Here is an 18,425-nt window from a genome sequence, read left to right as displayed (position 1 = left end):
CGGTGAACTGCGACGCCAGTTTCAGTTCGCAAAATGCTGTACCATGAGAAGTAGGAAGTGACTTCGGTGCTCCATCGGCTCTTCTCTCTTCGTGATATCCTCCACCGGAACGCCCATTCCGTTGTGTTTTAGCAAATGCTAAAATTGTAAAGGAGAAATTAAAATTGCTCCATGAATGGACTGGTTGAAAATGGCGAACTTCTCATACATGTCAGTGAGAGCCACTACATAATATCTAAAGCAACTTAGCCAAGAAAACGTCCAAGCAGAGCTATATACAAACTCCAGGCCCTGAGCCAAAAACATCACGGCGACTTGGCAAAGCCTTCGAGCTGAAGGCCAGCACACCCACTCCATGCATCACCCGCTCTGCGTTCCCTACTCTTTACGGGCACGCTTCTGCAAACTACCGAAGCCGACGGAGGGAGAGCAAAGGGCATGTCACTACCTAATTCAGTAATTCCCCAGCTTGACAAACACCGCCCTGATGCTCCGCACCCACAGATCCGCACTACGATACCACATACCAGTCGAGAAATCCAAGTTATATTCATCGGATAAGTTTGGGACACAGCTCAGTTTTTTTTTTAAATCACCACGCAGCCCGGTTGACAGCATATTGGGCGCTGTTGAGAGGTCCAACTAGTCCTCATCTCTGTCACCCGGCCGTGTTTCCCCCAAAATCAGTAAATACTAAATACTGGAAACACAAAACCGTTCTCAGCTTCAAGCCTCGCCCGCGAAGCCCCTAGAACCCAAAGGTTTTGGCACCCGGGTTTTAGTGTTTTCAGAGTTTATCCTCTCATAAGCAGTTTCGTATAGATTATAGAGGATTATCTCTATACTTTCTCACAAAACATCCTTTTTATCAATTAGAAATACTTAGGTCTTGTTTGGTACTAAAGTTTTTTGGATGTTTTCTAAGGTATTATCCACTTCAAATTGAAAAACACTAGACATCCCAAATGGTTGTTTGGTAGTAAGGGTTTAGAGGGTATTATCCCTACTTTTCCCACACAAAACACTTCATTTTTGTACCAAATTAAAACACTTCTCATAGAAAAACACTAGTGTTTTGGGTTTTTGAGAGTTTTGGGTGAACACCCAAACCCCTCCAATACCAAAACAATAGTGACTAAAAAAAATACACTAACACAAACAAGGTCTTAGACTTGTTTGTCACAAGTGTATTTTTAGTCATAAAGTGTATTAGGTATTTGAGGATTGGATATTCACCTAATACTCTAAAAAAAATCACCCCAAAACAGAGAAGTGTTTTAATTTGATACAAAATGGTGTGAAAGAAATTTACGGATAAATCTATATGATTCGTCCGTACCAAATAACTCATAAGCCCTTGTTTGGTAATAGTGTATTTTCTAGTCACTGGTAGTCTGATGTTTGGGGGTTTTGGGTGTTCACCTAAAAACTCTCAAAAAAACCCTTTCACCATAAGAAAAACTAGTGTTTTTAAACACTAATATGAGAAGTGTTTTTAATTGATAAAAATGTGGTGTTTCGTGAGGGAAAACTAAGAACAATCCCCTCTAATACGTCCCTACAAAATAACCATTTAGGATTTTTAGTATGGCGCCATTTCCTGTGAATCCTTCGTCTGCGTGCATCCCTGCATCCATCACGTCACAGCCTTCTGATCGAAATTGTGCGATGCCAACGATTCGCGGGAAATTTTGTGAAAACACGCCCGCCTCGTCCCCAACTGTGCGTGTAATTTTTTTCAGAAAGCCCCTAGTCGCATGCATCTCTCTCAACTCCCGATTCCCCCATAGCGACCAAACCTCTCTAGCAGACGCCGAGATCAATCGCCTCATGGCGGCCGGCCACCACAGCGAGAGATGACGAATCTGATTGGATGGAGATTGAGAGAACCTGCTTGCCCTCCCTCTCCCGAGTCCAGGATGCAACATGGAGTATGCTCTCCCATCTGGCCATCCAGAGACTAATCGCCTTTGCCCTTCTCAGTTTTCCCAATTCTCTGCGCCACCTGCAGATCGTGAGTTCACTTGGACACATGGGAGTTTTAGATAACACAACAAAAATGAATTCAGTCTTAGCATACATCATACATGTGTGCTTGTTGTCTAATATTTTTAAATCATGTAACTGCCTGTGCAAGTAGAGGATCAGTTGGTAGCTTGCAGCCTCAGATGAAAGAGGGAGAATTTAGTACACCCATGTATAAAGAAAGCGAGCATTCCTCTATTTGTAAGTTTAATAATCTTTCACTGCCATTGTGATATTCATTTTAACAGAATTATGCATAAATGTGTTGACCATGATTAATTATTTATGTTTCAGTGTTCGTCTCTTACACTCAATTGAAGGGCTGGAGGCTGTGGAGGAGTTCAACAAGTCTTATGAGGCTGAAGATCATGTGGGTTTTGGAGTCCGTATCAGACAACAGAAGAAGTTGGGCAATGTGGTAGTTCGTACAAAGCGCTTCATGTGCAATAGGGAAGGATTTAAAGCCGAAACAGGTGAAGAGACTGAAGACCCTTAAAGAGAAGCCATAAGAATACAAGCACGGAGACATGCAGCAGAATGGTGTTTTGCCTTGAGTTGTCCAAAAAACTCATGACTTTATACACCTATGATTTATTAGTACCATTTCAACAAAAGATGTCTCAACTTTGACTAAATTTGAATGCATTTATACACTAAGTCATGTCTAGATACATCCAAATTTTGACAAACTTGAGACATCTTTTGTTGGACGGAGGAAATACTGAATTTTTTAAATAAATGAGAACTTGTGATTTTGTCAAATTGATTTCATGTTTTTTGTCTGTTAGTTGACGCATATGGAACGGAAAGAAACAGACCATGATGCTTCTTCATGGTCAGAAATATGGCAACTTTTTGTGAGTCTGTGAGCTCAACATTTTGCTCTATTGCATCTCATCGATTTATTAGTTATTTGGGCTGTTAGCTGCTAGCAGCAGCAGAGCATCGTACTTCTCCTATTTTTTTGAATATAGACAGCCTTTTATTCTGTGAACTATTTGTTACACCAGGAGCTCAGATTCACAACAGAGCCTCATACAATGATACATATCTAGCAACCTGGTTAGCTGATCTAACTAACACCGTCCATTAACAATTCAAAAGAAATACACTCAAAGCGAGCTGATTTGATGTCTTCGATGCATGATGACCTGACCAAGTTCAGACAATCTGATGTTATGGCCATCTTTTTCTATTTTTTCTGAATATATCGCCGTACCAAATTGCAGCATGTATCGCCAAGGAACACCTAAGGATTACAGAACCACATTAGCCTCAACAATTGCATTCACCGAAAAGAAACAAAGTTACTATTGTTTCTGAAACTTTCACTCATGAGCAGTACACGAGCTAGTGAATGTATAGACGTATAGTAGTATCAGGTGCAAAAATATCACCACCAGCTAGTCGGACTAGTGAATTAAATTGCAACATGTATCAGTCAAGTAACACATTACAACACAACTTCACATCCAGAAATTCAGTTCCTTTAGAAAAAGTTTACTCACCAACACATGTTAGTCGCGTCTGAAACAATCCACAGCAGAAAGAATAAGAACTAGCTATGTCAAATAGGAATAGTAGTGGCCCTAGCAGCAGAGTGAGGGAGGTCGCCGTCGCCGTCAGGATGTGGTGGCCCGCGGCGCCGGCCGCTTACGTAGGTCCCGGTCAAAGGCTGATGGCGGGGCGAGGTGGAGCTTGCCATCGCCGGAATCCAGTGATAGCCAAATCCTGAGATTGTTGGGCTTGTTGGAAATCCGGTGATTGTTGGGTCGTTTGAATCGGGGGACCGGGGGTATCACCATCGTTGAATCGCCGGTGGGGAATTTGGGGGAGACAGGAGGAGGCAGGAGTTCCGGCAAGAAGACTTTTGCTGGGAACGTTCCTGAAAATTTACCATCACTAGGCTGGACGAGACGGGCGTGTTTTCGCAAATTTTCCAGCGAGGCGTTGAAGTCGCACGATTTTGATCGGAAGGTTGTGACGGGATGGATGCAGGGATGCATTTAGATCAAGGATTCACAGGATACGACGGCTTTTAGTATTTTCTAATTTGAAGCGATAACAATGGCTAAAAACACTAAACAGGACCTAAGAAGATTTTTTTTTTTAGTTTGAATGGGATGAAATACTGGGGAAACACAAGCGGGGTTTCTGCCTACCCTTCTGGCCTTCTTGCCACTCTCTTCGGACCCCCTCATGGCACTCCTGTGGCGAGGCGCCGCACTCGCCGCCCGCTCCCTGCGTGCCGCCGTCGCTGCCTCCCCCGCTTCCACCTCCGTCCACTGCCTACCGGCCGCCGGATCCCTTGGCGCCGCAAGAGAGCTTCCCTCCACACAGCTTTTCCTCTTCGAGACCCGGAGAGGCTTCGCGAAGGGGAAGAAATCGAGTAAGTTGCGGAAACCGCCCTCGTCGACGCACGTCACCCCTGATGTTGTTGGTAAAAGGCTGCTCTCTTTCCCTTTTTCGATTTGAGTAATTCTTAAATTAGAGTAATTCAATTGCTGTGTGGCATGGCTCATAGTAGGGATGCATATCTGTGGAATTCCCCCTTGATTCTTTTGTTTGCGATTGTCTAGAGAATGACAGTCGAGGTGATTCGGTTAAAGCCGTTCCTGATTTCAAAGCAATCATGACTGCACACATGAAAACAATATGTATGATGTTGTCACATATGCTGAGTAACCTGCCGACAGGAAGAGCGTCTATTGGTATAATTCTGATTTGCATCTTTGATGTATCATTGTTTCTGCTGGTCCATGCTGTTTATCACATGGAGACAAACGTATTCTGCAGACATGCTTAACCACATGATGGTGGAAACTGCGGATGTTAAAGTTAAATTGATTCGCATGGCTCTTGTTACTGTCCTGGATGCGCATACCCTTTCAGTGATTCCTTATGATACTAGTGTAAGCACCTTTCTTTCTTTATATAAACAGTTTATTTATTATAAGGTATTAAATAGCCGACAGCAGGGTTGTAGTGAATCAAGTCAGCACAAAGGATAGCAGATGCTATGTTGCAACATCAAAATTTTAAAACACTCACATATTTGCGTTAATTATGACAACATCATTAGTTACTAGTAGCATTATAATATGGCTATTACAACATGTAAGACAACCAGATCAGTTATTTACTTTGAAGCAGAAATAGGCATGTTCTACCATATAATATTTCAATATTGGTGCAGTAGTAGAAGAAGCGGTGCAAATTTCATGAAAATTAAACTAAGATTTTTTTAGTATTCCAAGATGCAAGGTATGTTCTGTATGTGTGCAAAATTTAAGATGAGATTCAGTTGGATGTGCATGTTACGATAAAGACAGATTCTTGATGTGCTGAATTAGAGATGGAACAATGCGGCGGTAGGGGGGCACAATATCTATAGTGGTCTGACCAGCGACTACTATATTCTAGTTAGTGATTTCTGGATGCTGGATCGAAGTAGTGCTTAACTGCTTATACCCCACTATTGATATTGCTGGCACTACAAACACTATTTAGTAGCTCTGCACTTCATATGCGTGCCGTAACTCTCTTTATTCTAAAACTGACTCTTAATGCACCATCCCTGTTAGGCCACATCACCCTTAAATGACAACCTTTAGATCCAACTCAATCCCACTTATTAACTCTCAGATTAAGCGCCCGGCAGCTTTCCAAATGGCGTGGTTCGTGTACCAACCAGCCGCGCCTCTTCACCAAAAAGCACATTTTCACATTACTTGTCGCTCCACTGCTCCCGCTGCAAGGAAACTAGGAGATGCACAACCCACTCTGTTGTGAAGATCAAATTAAATGCTTTTGCTGCAAAACGAAGATCAGATAATCTGTCGCCGCCCTGCACCTTATCCTCAACAACTCGGGAGATTATTCCGTGACAGCACCGTAGCACCATGTGGACCAATTAATTAAATATGCAATCATGGTTTCTCCGGCAATGAACTGGTGACAATCGATTGATAAATAGTCCATCAGCAAGAAGTTTGCAGTGCATCTCTGCCTAGCGTTTTGCCTTTCTACCGTGGTCTATCGACACCTACAATAATCAGTCACAGGCAGACGGGCTGGTTGACAGTTGCTAATAGAAGTCATACTCAAACAATACTAATAGCATGTGTGGATCGACTAATTAATAGTGATAGTATGTGTACACATAAATTTAGTACTGTACAAACATTTGAAAATGTTTTACATGTGTTTGTAAAATATGGTCAAATCTACAGTAGTTGTAAAATAGGGATGGCCTCCTTTTCTTCTAAGTTTTCAGGAGTCTATATCAACCATCCTCGTCTCCAAGTTGCTGCATATAATTCCAAACTAACAACAAATTTAACTCATGTCGCACACTTTCAAAGAAAGAAATTTTAGCCTTAGTAGTGTGTGTAAGTTTTGGTAACAATGAATTAAAAAAATTGAGACAGCCAATGGACTAGCAAAAGCGTACACACATTATATGTACCACATTGTAAGATTATGCATCTTTCATAGAATTTTCTAGTAATAAATGAATGAAATTTTCAGTGAAGGGGTGGATAAAATTATTTGAACTACCACTTGCCATGCCTATATATCGTCCTTCATAAGATATTTTAAATATATTGTCATCAGTTGCTAAAATTTTCCGCAGCAAAGCATGGGCATGCCACAATTCTAATCTATTGTTGTACAGACAATGTATTCTATTGAGAACGCAATTGCTTCATCTCCATTGGGCATCAATCCAAGACGTGCCGGCAATTGGATTATGGCGCGCCATAGGATTATTGTAGCTATACCTCCGTAAGTTGCCGAATTGCCTGTGATGCTGCTATTATTATTTGTTGTAGCTCTGTACTTCATATGTGCTGTTTAATTGTAGCATGCATTCTTATCTGGAAGGGACTTGAGAGTTACTTCCTAGATCTACTGCTTTCCGCAAATTTACAATAGGTTGCATTCACTATCATGATTTTTCCTGTTTGTGTGATTTATCTTCATCTTTTTTATTATCTGCACTTTGTCCTTTAAGTTTATTTTGTCTTCTAATTTAGTTTTTGTGCATCTTCAGATTGACAAAGGAGAATACGCAGGTAAGATTAGCTAAACTTCAATCCTCTTTTTATTCTTGAAATACTAAAAACATTCCTGCTGCCTGAATACAGGCACTGTGTAAGGTTGTCACTACAGCTGCTGAAGATTTCAAGCAAAAAATTAGAGAAGCACGGCAAATGGTAATTGGAGATTATCTTCATTTCTCCAATAGTTCAATTTAAGATGGTCGATCACTTTACTTGGATACTTGGAATCTCGCTGTATGGACCATTCATTCAGTTAATTGCCACCGAGTACATGTTTTTATTTGGTACTTGCTGTTGTGACCTTGATCCAGAATGGGGTAAATACCGTGGATAGCCAGATGGCATGGTTACAGGAGATTGGGTAGAGTCTAGATGAGAGAAGAGATTGATTCTTCTTGCTTGAATTACATGGCTGAATCTCACATAGTGCTCCAGCGTCCTAACTAGTAACCAGGAAACCTCCTAATACAAGTAGCCTGACAACATAAATCCCTAATCCCTATGGATACTTCTGAATCAAGATTTCCTAATTCTATCTCTAACTCATCTTCTGTAATTCAATTAGTCTCCTGCTGAAACTCTTCCCGAGCTAACCCTTGAATTTCCTTAGGCTCTTCGCTGGGCAGAATTCACGGACCACAGCATATTTGTCTACTATTTCTTGCCAGCTGGCCGGCCACAGTGCATCTGATTATACCTGAGCATGGGCAGCCTGGCTTCCCGGGCCAGGCCTGGGCCTGAGTTTTGCGCCCGAAACCCGGCCCGGCCTGGAGTTTGCCCAGGTCTACATCTGATGTTGCTTTGTTGCAACATCCTTATGTCCATAGCACCTTAATTTAGAAGGCAGCTCTGAATCTATGGGATTATGCTGTAGTGTTTCTCGTACCATGTTTGAATCTGACTTTTCTCTAAGTTGATATTATTTTGTGATCTGTTGAAAGAGGACTTAGTTGCACTAAGCTCATTGTGTTATCCACTTAGGCTCAGTTTGTCATTGCTGAATTGTGTTGCGCTGAACTTATTTTATAATCTGTTGTGGAAAAATACACATGAAAGTAGGAAAAAGTTGGTTAGCCAAACACGAAAATAGTGAAAAGCGGGTGAAAAACAGGATTATGAGAATCCACCGCAATGCCAAACGCAACCTTAGAAGACCATGCCAACAGTATTGTTGAAATAAATTGTCTAGTCTCTTTTCATTGTCAGGCTTTTGGTTCAGTTGGCTAGTGCATGCAAGTCAATATGGCATCAGAGCATGAGGTCTCAAGCTCAAATCCTGGTCAACACAGCATTAAAAAAAATGTTTGTGTCTCCCCAAAAGAACGTCACCGTAGGCCACAGGGCAAAGATGAGGGTGAGTGTTGAAATAAATTGTCTAGTCTCTTTCCATCACTTCGGACTTTTGGTTGAGTTGGCTAGTGCATTCATGTCAACAAGTATTATGACATTTCTTTGCAATATTAGTTTATTACTGCGGTTAAACCCTTAGAAAATGGTGCTGAAGACTACTAATTCGATCTATATAACAGTATTAACATTATTATTGGTCTATATTAGTGGGATCTATTTTTCCCTTGTGTGTAAATTTCACCTTCGACTGTTTTTTTGTTGACGAAATTCACCTTTGACTGTTGCACTCAAGTATCTGATTATAGCTTGTTCTAGCACCACAGCTAAATACATTTATTTGTAATCTTGCATTGATGTAGATTTTTTTTGTAAGACTTAGTACGAGCGATCAATATCAATTGTCTCGTACGCTTGTTATTCTATTGCATCATAGTATATCTTAATGCATTTCCGTCGTGTTTCTAGGCACTTGATGCGATAAATAAATCTTCATCTAGCATGCCAAAGGATGATATAAAGCGACTTGAGAAGGAAGTGGGTAACTTGAACGATGTTTTAAATGGAAATATGTTGTGTGGTGGTAAAATTTCACATATTATGCATCCTCCAGGTTGAAGAAATAACCAAGAAGTTCATTAAGATGACAGATGTTATGTGCAAGGCCAAGGAGGAGAAAATCTCTGGAAACTAAACCTGTCTATGTGCTGATGTCCTTTTTTTGTTAACTTCCCACAACTTTGATGCGAGGGATGTTGAGCTACCACAGTTCTACAGCCATATCAGAAGATATCAGTTTTTTCTTGTGCCGTTGTAGCTCTACTGTTAGCAATTCAAAATGGTGTGCTTGCCAGAGCAAGCTGGCAGGTGTTGCTGATGAAACTTTGATTCAGAGGTAATTTCCATTCAGGGAGTGATGAATCGGTACTTTTAAGAATCAAAGCTGCTTTTACTATGCTCATTGGTTTCTTCCGTTCTACTATGTGCATTGTTTAGCATAAGTAATCTCGAAGAATAAATATATTTTGTTATATCTTCGTGAACTAACACGCCGGTTTCATTCGGGAAACTACAGTACCTTGAGAAGTAGCAAGTGACTTTCGGTAAAACGAAACATGTAGTTTCCCGAATGAAACTACAGTAGTTTCCCTCGACATTGGCCCTCCACCTGAACACCCTTCCGATGTGCATTTCCAAAGAATATTGAAAAGGAGGAATGAAGAACGCTCCAGAAACGAAACAGGTGAAATGGCGAACTTCTAACATGTCGAGAGAAATTCAGAGTGAAGGCCGCTACAAGTAGCTAAAGCAACTTAGCGAAGAAAACTTCCATGCAAGAGCTATATACAAACCCCAGGCCCTGAACCAAAAACATCATGGCGACTTGGCAAAAGCCTTCGAGCTGAAGGCCAGCACACCCACTCCACGCATCACCCGCTCTACGTCCCCTACACTTTACAGGCACGCTTGCTGCAAACTACCGACGCCTACGGAGAGAGAGCAAAGGCACCACCATGACACTACCTAATTCCCCCGCTTGCCGAACACGGCCCTGGTCAGCGCCCTGATGCCCCGCACCCACAGCTCCGCTTCCTCCTCACCGCCCTGACACACGAAGTGAAACTCCTTCCCTGTCGTCGTCACGACGCGGAACAGCCCGGGCGTGTAGGCGTCGTTGCCGCGGCCCTTCCGCTGTCGGTGCCTCTGGAACGCCGAGCTGCCACCGACCTCGGCTTCCTTGCACATCACGTTGCGCCGGCTCGATCCGCCCCACCGGAGCACGCCGATGGCGGCGACCATCCGCAGAGACTTGCCGTGCGGCCTCCCGCGCCCGCCCTTGGTGTGCTTTGCCACGTGCGCGCCCTGGAGGACCAGCTGCCGGCCCAGCTCGTCCATGATCACGTCCTCAGCCTTGTTGAAGGGTGCCGTGGCCAGCGCCGCCCGCGCCATGGATAGCGCCGTCTCGCCCCGCGTGGTCTTGATGTCGCACCTGGCGCCGTGGGAGATGAGGAGCTCGCACACGGCCGCGTGGCCTTCTCTGGCCGCCAGCATGAGAGGGGTGTAGCCGTCGCCGTCTGGGATGTTGACGTCGTAGCCCGTGCTCGCCAGGTGGTGCACCGCAGCGGCGTCACCACGCCGGGAAGCGCAGTGCAGGGCGTAGAAGCCTCCGGCGGGCATGCCCTTTTCCAGGGCGAACTCTAGCATGACCTGCTCGAACAGGTCCCTCTTCTTGCTCAGCTGTGCCAGCCCAATGGCCGTCTCGCCGCGCTTGTTGCTCAGCTTCACGTTGGCGCCTGCGAAGACCAAGGCACGGAAGGCGTCAACGTTGCCCTCCATGGCGGCAACCATCATGGGCGAGCACCCGTCGGCATCCTGCTCGTCCACGTCCACGTCCGGCTGAGCCATCAGCACCTCGAACGAAGCGGCATCACCGCAGCTCGCCGCGAACATCATCGGCGAGAACACGTTTGGGTCGCTGGACAGAGGGACGATCCCAGACCGAATCGCAGCAAGAACGGCACGTTCAAAGCCCGTCTTCCATCCTGCAGAAGAAGCTACGGAAGCCGCGGATTCGCCGGCCGAGTTCAACAGCGCGAGGTCTGCTCCGGCGGACACGAGGACCCTGAGGCAATCCTCGCGCTTGTGGCGGGAGGCTAGGATGACAGCGACATCGCCAGCCTCCCCCCTCGCGTTGACGTCGCAGCCCATGTCCATCAGCATCTGCAAGATCTCCGGCTGGCCGAGGCGCGCGGCCATGTGGACCGGCCTGGACCTGGTGCTCCTGGACGTCTTCACGGGAGCCTCGCAGTCCACACCAGCCGCCAGGAGCGTCTCGACGGCGCCGACGCTCCCGCAGAGGATGGCGTGGTGGAGCAGCGTCCGGCCAAGGTGCGTGGCGCCGGAGGAGTACCCGTTCTGGAGGAGCAAGCGGAGGATGGAGCCGGTAGATTCGTAGTACTCCACGGCGCACCAGGCCACGTCGTAGGGCTCCGCGAGGCCGGCGCCGACGCGCAGCTCCTCGCCGGTGGCCGCGTCCCAGGACCACGCTCCCAGCCTCACCTTGGAATCCTTCTTTACGCCAATCTGGACAAGAGTAAGATGGTGTCAAAAATCGTCGGTTGCTAAAGCAGAGTGTACGTATATGTATGGCTGCCTATGATGTGTACCTGAAGAAGCTGACGAACGACGGCGACTTGCCGACTCACGATTGCGGCGAAGAGCGCTGTGCAGTCGACATTGAGATGCAGCGAGGGTTTCAGAGACCGCAGAAGCACCCGGGACGTCGTGTTAGTATCTGCTCCACACTGTCAAGAGAAGAGGAATTAGTTGGGAGCCGGGATTTTGGAGTAGCAACAATGCCTGAAAATTCGAGCCAGAACAACTAAATTATCTTTGTGTATAAACTTCAAGCCAAAATGAGTTATTCCTGGCATAAACCTTTTGCTACAGAGTGAATTATTTAAATCTGTGCTAGAGTAAAAAATGGCCAAAAAATTTGGGTAAGATCCGCCGAAGCGGGTAGCCTTAACCGCAATGTGCTAGAGGAAAGTCCGAAGACCGTTCCCGTCCCTGTCAGGGGAGATGCCAACCGTCTCTCCTTTTTACGAACACAGTAGCTGAGTTGCGGCTTCATCTTATAAACTGGTCGAAACATAACTGAAGTACCGAGGTGGGACTAAACCACGATCTGCCTCAGGACGGGAGAGTAACGAGTTGCAGCCCAAGTGTCAAAAAAGGAGAACTAGTTGCAGCCCAGGCCCATGGCTAATCCCTCCCACCCGCTAGTGGCGACCAAGGCCCAGAAGGAATCGAGCAAATCGTGGCTGTACCTCGACGAGCGTGTCGACCACGTCGACGAAGCCTCGGGCGGCGGCGGACACGAGCGCGTGCACGGCGACGCGCGGGCGGACGAGGTCGGAGCACATGAAGATGGCGGCCAGGGCAGCCTGGCCCTGCAGCGCAGCCTCCACGATGGCCTCCTCGCAGGCCGGCTGCGACGCCCCCGCGCGCACCAGCAACTCCGCCACCTCCGCGCGCCCCTCCCTCGCCGCGGCCGTCGTCGGGTACCCACGGAACACCTTGCCGTTCACGTCCGCGCCCTTCGCCTGCACACAGACAAAAACAGATGAACCATCGATCAGAGACGTGTAAATTAACGGGTGAGGATCAAGCCAGATTAATTCTTCAGTAAACGCGAACGAACATTTCTTGCAACTAAACACAAAATGCAACAGTCTAATAAACACAGTATTCAAGTTGATGTCTTATCATAGATGGAACGAAAAATGTTCTTGAAGGCACCAGAATCCTTGGAAACAAAATGTACGTGAGCCCTACTTTCGCTCTGACTGCACAGAACAGGGCACGGGCAATGACCATCGGGACTCGGAACCATAGCTGGCCGAGCAGCAAATGTCGCTGCTACTACTGTGTCTGGCCGTCTGATCAGGTCGGTGATGTGGTGACCAATGGAGTGGCCGGTGAGCCGGCCTGTGCAAGTACTGTCGCACTTGCACTATGCCAGGATTCATTTAAGAAAGAGACAGAAGGGGCCTCCTACTGGAGGAAGGAATCTGGTCAAATTTCTACAGGATGATGCTAACTAGCTATATTGCGCTATTCATCAAGATATGAAAATCTTTAGGCGTGGCTAAACTGACACTATCAGTGTCGGCTCAACCTAGTAACTGTAAAAGATGGACACAGCAGCTAAAAAGAATATACGGGCTGTAAGATCGCATGATGCTATCACCAAAGTCACATCAGGATCCATACTCTGTCCAGTTTTAACCATCCTTTCCTACTGTAACAAGATCCATCATCAACCAAGAACTCGCAATAAAAATCCACACTCGAAGTCTCCAACGCACTATGATAAATAGCCTGTCGCACTGGTGCACTCAGTCGAGGTGATGTTTCCTAACAGTACATGGTCTCCCCATGTCACCATCAATATCCCACTGGGGCGCCCAATCCACGAACAGTAGGGAAAGGCCAGGAAACACGAGGAGAGGCAGGCGCCGATGCGCGGCAGGGCAGTGAAGGACGTGCCCGCGGCTGTGCATGGGCGCCGTGCGTGTAGCTAAGCAAGCGAAGCCACGAGAGGGAGAGGGGAACAGCTGGCGGATGGCAGAGGGGGCAGCAGATGGCTACAGGACAAAGAAGACGGCATGATACGGGAGTGAGTGAGCTCTCCGTACCAATATACTTCCTCCCTACCCCCCCTTCCCGTACAGGCTCAGCAGCTCAGGGAGGGGGCATACAGACGCATGCAGAGGCGAGGCAGAGCGATGCGATCATGCATGTGATGCAGTGCACTGGGACGGTTCTCTGTGACACATGCGTTGGTGCCTTTAATGGCGAGGAGTAGTCCCTTGTTGGCGCTGCCGTGGAGAAGGATCGCCTACTGGGCCCACTTGCCGGCTTGGGGCTGAAGGAGGTGATTTCATGGCGTGATCATCAAATACAGCTGGTGCGGTTTGGACGTATTGGAGCACCGTCCAGCCACGACTGGCCTCAAGTCTCAACTCCCCTGTGCAGACGGCAGATGCAGATCATGTGGTTCGGCTGACTGCAGAGTGAGATCTCCGTGCCAATGTTGCTAATTGCAGGCATAAACCAATCCTGGCCAAGATCAGTTCGGATTTTGCTGACTGGTTTCAGGGGTTTTGGGATCGATTTTCAGGCTTAGGGAACACAGGTTCAGTCCTAATTGTCCGGCCCTGGAGACCAAGCAGACTGAGACGGGGAAGGTACAGCATGATGCACGGCTGCATCCCATTCTCATGATAGCCAGCCAAGCAAAGAGCTCCAAGCAAATGAGATGCAAGCTAGCCGCAGCATGTGTTTGTTGTTCTGGGGGCAAAGGGCACGTCCACGGCCACGAGGCTGCTGCTGTCCTTGGCGAAGGCATTTATTGGCCTTGGCAGAGATCAGCGAAAAGTGCCGGTACATGCGCCGTGCTCGATCTGCATGCATGGCCGCGGCCAGGGCGCATGCTATGCTCCGCCCCGTCCATGGCAAAAGCCATCGCGACCTACTCCCCTGCCAGTCCCATTCAATTGGCATGGCTCGTCCCATGACACCGGTGGATCACACGGCCTGCCCCCGCCATGCTACACAAGGCCCGCCACGACGGTACAGAGATGGGGTGGTTTTCCAGCTCCGGCAGCGGTTAATTACTTGGTAGTAGTGATGTTGCATGGTCAAGCGTGAAGGACATGTGAGGCTAGAAGGGGTGATTATAACTGATTAGGGGCCAGGTGGCAACCAAAAGCCAAGGCAAAGTACCATAGGATCCACCAAATCTGAGGGATTTACTGGAGTGTACACTACACAAGACAAAGACACAGATGCAGGCTTGAGTACTCTGGAGAGATGGAGTGGACGGGGCCCTGAGCAGGTCACGTGATCCGACCCCCAACCGCGCTCATGAGGGAAGGGAATATATTGGTTTCGACCAAAGCGTTGAGCTGTTTGTGCCTCTGTTCTTAACAAAGCGTTGATCCATTAATATTATCATTGGCAGCAGTAAACAAGGCAAGGATGGGTCAGGGTTAAAGTCAAAACCATCTACCCTTGTCCCCCGATCCTCTAACTAAAAGGCTAAAATACTCTCCATTGCTCTCTCCTGCGAGGCAGTATAGTGCTCACAGCAGTACGGCCTAAATCACACGCTCTGCTTTCTAGACCAGCATTGATGGAACAGCAGGGAGAGACAGCTATACCAAAGCCACCATTTACTACATAGGCAAAAAAAAAAAACTGTGGTGGGGTATACATACCCTAAGACCGTATGTCCGTATGTATGTACAGTAGAGTATGTACATGGGCCTCGATTCGATGCATGCACGTATGCCTAGGACACTGAAGGCGTGCCCAGGAAGCTTCCCTGCCTAAACCCCCATTTCTGTTCACAATTTCTATCATGGCAAGAGAACAGATATGTCCGTACACTCATTAAAGCGGAACTGCAAGGCGAAGCATGGTCCCCAATGCAGCCGGCCATGCGGGTTGGTACTTGGTATTGGTAGCCCCTCTTCTAGAAACATAATTGGGTCTGGAATGGAACTACTTATTTGGAAAAAATATCTCATCATAACTAGCCTTACATCTAATCTTGCAGGACAGGGAGTGATTAACACATACAGGGAGTGATTAACACATACAAGGTGCCAATAGCGTTACTGATAGGGGAGCTGGCATGCATTCTCTAATTAGTACTATTAGCAAAATAAAGGTAAGATGTGTCCAACGCGTGCATCTGCACAGTACATTGAACAATGATGGGCACAAGGATAAAAGAGGTACTCCCCCAGGCAACCGTGAAGATTTCCATTTCGAATGGAAGTAGATAACCAACCATCCTTCTATCTATCAGATGTAGAAATGAGATACGGATGGGTTGTACTTTTGGAGTTGGCAGCGCCCGCTCAGTCCATTCGAAAAATCCTCGCTGAGTCGGTAAAGCGAATGTTGTTGGAGGAGAGGATTGGCGCTAAGGTCCACCCTACGGCTAGGCCTATAGCACTTCAAAATTCGGGAGGCACTAGCCCGGAATGCTTCCATTCCAAAACTAAAAAGGAGAAGAAAAACAAGCCTTCGTGCTCGCCAAATCGATACAAATTCTCAACGAAACTATCCGAAATTTTCAGGTGGTGAAGGCGGGCGGAAGGAGAGGATTCCTCAACAAACGTTGTCTCCGTTTCTCAAACCGCCCACAGCAAAGCAAACGGATGCATCCAACGCGCAGAAACAAACGTTACGCAGCAGCAGAGCAAACTCCCAAACAAAAAAACAGAGCAGGGAGGGATCGCGTGAGCAGAGGTCAGCAGCAGGATGAGGATTAAGGAAAGGAGCACTCACGAGCAGCGCGCGGACGAGCGCGACGTCCCCGTTGCCGGCGGCGAGGAAGAGCGGCGAGACGTCGGCGCGGATCTCCTCGCGCGAGGCGCGCAGCTCGGCGGCGGCGCCCTCCCGCAGCGCCGCCTCCGCCACCCGCCGCGCGTCGAGCCAGACCACGCCGGCGTAGTTCACGTCGGCGCGCCCGGACGCGAGCAGCTCGCCGGCCTCCCTCGCGTCGCCGCGCGCCACCGCCTCCACGAGCCGCTGCGACGCGTCCGCCTCGCCGGCCTCCTCCGCCACCGGCCACACCTGCCGGCCGCCGGCGATCGCCGCCGGGCGCAGCAGCACCGCCATTCTGGAAAGCTTTTTGTCGCGACCCCGAGCAGAGCTCTCCTCTGCTTCGATGATTCGATCTCTCCTTGCCTGTGTGTTTTTTGTGGGGGAGGCTTGAAAGAGGAGGGCGCGACGGGAGCTCGGGAAGGCATCATATATAAGTGGGGGCTCTCGAGTCGGGTCTCGGGACGATATGCGAGGCGAAGTAACCACGCGGTGGAAGGCTGCGGGGTCCACGGGTAAGTGGGATGGATGTGGTGGTGGAGCGTTGAGCCCCACTGCTCATACAGTGGGCGTGAGCGGCCATGAGTACCGCACGCTCCTCTGGCGGCTCCGTCTGCAGCTCCGGCTCCGGCTCAGCAGCCAGTTGGCTAAGATTTTTCTTTTCTTGTTTTCGTGATAATAGCTACTCCAATATTTGTGCCTTGCTATTAAAAATAAATAAATTAGACAGCTCTCTACAGCTAAATTGAACTAAAAAAATCACTACTACTCTGTCGGTTCCAAAAATGTAAAACATATTCTATTTCTTTTGATCGATTCTTTGGCTAAAAATTACTTTTTTAACGTGTGACTGATATGATGAAAAATATAACCATAAATAAATAAAATTTTAATACGAATACAATAATATCAAATTTATGTCGATCACATAAGTTACGTACTATGTTAATAAATAGTTGGTCAAATAGTTGGTAAAATAACTAAATATGTCACATATATAAAAAGTTAAAAACGGAAGGATCGAGTACATATATTTTAGTTGCATTGCTATTACTCCCTCTAGAATTACTTGTCGAAATATTACATGTATCTAGACACTTTTTACACATAAATACATCCGTATTTGGACAAATTTGAGACACGTCGTACCGGTCTGGGAGTACTTTATTTCAACTTTAATTTGGTGACAAATATCACCACAATTTCAGTCCATGGCAACAGATTTAACTTTTTCAAGAAGAAAGAGGCCAGCAAGAAATTTTCTTTTCACAGTAGGAGAAGATAAGAAGGTGACACTGCCGCCACCGATTAACTTATTTACAGGGGTAAAAAGCCTTGATTACCGGACGAAGAAGACGTGGTACACTGTACACCAGTACTTGCTGGATGCTACAGTCCCAAATCAGGAGGCTGCATGCATACATGCTTCGATCGATCTGTGATCTGTCCTTTTATCGAGTCATTTGTTACGTGATCGGATGCTTTTGTGTTGTGATGACAAGTCGGACTAGGTCCCGTCTCTACTACTGTCAGCTGGCGTACATCTAGCTAGTCTGCTGTTATACCGCATGATTGATTGACGAAGTCGGCCGTATTCTGAGATTGTATATACGTACGTCAATACGTACGTACTGTGTCGTCACGGTAAAAGCTCATCGGCCAGTTAGTCCGGCCGGCCGGGCCCGTACGTGTACTTCCTTTTCTCGCGAGTACTCTTTTCTTGCTAATGCAACGAGTGGTACGTATGTGTAGCATGCATGCTAGCGTAAGACGGTCTATGGCTAGCCGCGCCGGCTAGTATAGGGGTCGTAGGGCGTACCGTGTGTAGTACATAGGAATTGATTGGAGACAAGAGGTAAATTTATTGTACACTGCAAATCGTCAGGACGAACGTACTCGATCGACGGATGTACATGCAAGCCCGGCATGGAATCGATAACGTGCCCACGGATACGGTTTACGTTTTACCGGATCGATTTGGCGACGTGATGCATGCAGGCCGGGGGATTAAAAATCTCATCGATCTCCCCAAAAAGAAGGCTTAAAAGCGAACGCCTCAAACACATGCATGCATGGCGTTCGCAC

At 47.2% G+C, this 18,425-nt stretch overlaps 2 protein-coding genes and 1 non-coding gene across 6 annotated transcripts; 1 reads left to right on the top strand and 2 right to left on the bottom strand.

The window, feature by feature from the left end:
* The first annotated feature begins 4,164 nt into the window (after positions 1–4,164).
* LOC100834456 (ribosome-recycling factor) lies at positions 4,165–9,411 on the top strand. 4 transcript variants are annotated; one of them, XR_733120.3, is made up of 9 exons: positions 4,166–4,465; positions 4,605–4,736; positions 4,822–4,937; positions 6,704–6,813; positions 7,082–7,103; positions 7,176–7,244; positions 8,298–8,445; positions 8,907–8,975; positions 9,052–9,110. XR_733120.3 is itself a non-coding variant. In XM_003579979.4 (8 exons), exons 1-8 carry the CDS (start codon positions 4,225–4,227, stop codon positions 9,130–9,132), a joined length of 840 nt encoding a protein of 279 aa, XP_003580027.1. In that variant the 5' UTR covers positions 4,166–4,224; the 3' UTR covers positions 9,133–9,411. The 4 variants fall into 4 exon arrangements, 3 of the variants coding, with proteins under 3 accessions (XP_014750894.1, XP_003580027.1, XP_024311673.1); XM_003579979.4 differs by lacking the exon at positions 8,298–8,445 and having other exon boundaries at positions 9,052–9,411; XM_014895408.2 differs by lacking the exons at positions 8,298–8,445; positions 8,907–8,975; positions 9,052–9,110 and adding an exon at positions 7,702–8,085 and having other exon boundaries at positions 4,165–4,465.
* A 244-nt stretch (positions 9,412–9,655) lies between these two features.
* LOC100834156 (ankyrin repeat and KH domain-containing protein 1) lies at positions 9,656–16,754 on the bottom strand. The gene is made up of 4 exons (XM_003579977.4): positions 16,305–16,754; positions 12,269–12,544; positions 11,606–11,743; positions 9,656–11,522 (listed from the first exon to the last, which is right to left on the bottom strand). The coding sequence occupies exons 1-4, from the start codon at positions 16,635–16,637 to the stop codon at positions 9,963–9,965; spliced, it is 2,307 nt and encodes a 768-aa protein (XP_003580025.1). The 5' UTR covers positions 16,638–16,754; the 3' UTR covers positions 9,656–9,962.
* On the bottom strand, positions 11,928–12,050 carry LOC112269641. The gene has a single exon (XR_002961532.1). It is a non-coding gene; the product is annotated as a U6atac minor spliceosomal RNA (small nuclear RNA).
* Positions 16,755–18,425: the final 1,671 nt, after the last annotated feature.

This window comes from Brachypodium distachyon, chromosome 5 (assembly GCF_000005505.3).
Source record: "Brachypodium distachyon strain Bd21 chromosome 5, Brachypodium_distachyon_v3.0, whole genome shotgun sequence".
Lineage (NCBI taxonomy): Eukaryota > Viridiplantae > Streptophyta > Magnoliopsida > Poales > Poaceae > Brachypodium > Brachypodium distachyon.
The sequence above is the reverse complement of the archived record's forward strand: the minus strand, read 5'-3'. Positions and strand labels throughout refer to the sequence as shown.

Bases quoted from the DNA above. Each gene is read 5' to 3' on its own strand.
- LOC100834156 (XM_003579977.4), bottom strand. From the start codon at position 16,637: ATGGCGGTGCTGCTGCGCCCGGCGGCGATCGCCGGCGGCCGGCAGGTG. The intron at 11,744-12,268 runs GTACAGCCACGA...TTCTCTTGACAG, and splicing joins TGGTCGACACGCTCGTCGAG to TGTGGAGCAGATACTAACAC. The intron at 11,523-11,605 runs GTACACATCATA...ACTCTTGTCCAG, and splicing joins TCGTTCGTCAGCTTCTTCAG to ATTGGCGTAAAGAAGGATTC.
- LOC100834456 (XM_003579979.4), top strand. From the start codon at position 4,225: ATGGCACTCCTGTGGCGAGGCGCCGCACTCGCCGCCCGCTCCCTGCGT. The intron at 4,737-4,821 runs GTATAATTCTGA...CGTATTCTGCAG, and splicing joins GACAGGAAGAGCGTCTATTG to ACATGCTTAACCACATGATG. The intron at 8,976-9,051 runs GTGGGTAACTTG...TGCATCCTCCAG, and splicing joins TAAAGCGACTTGAGAAGGAA to GTTGAAGAAATAACCAAGAA.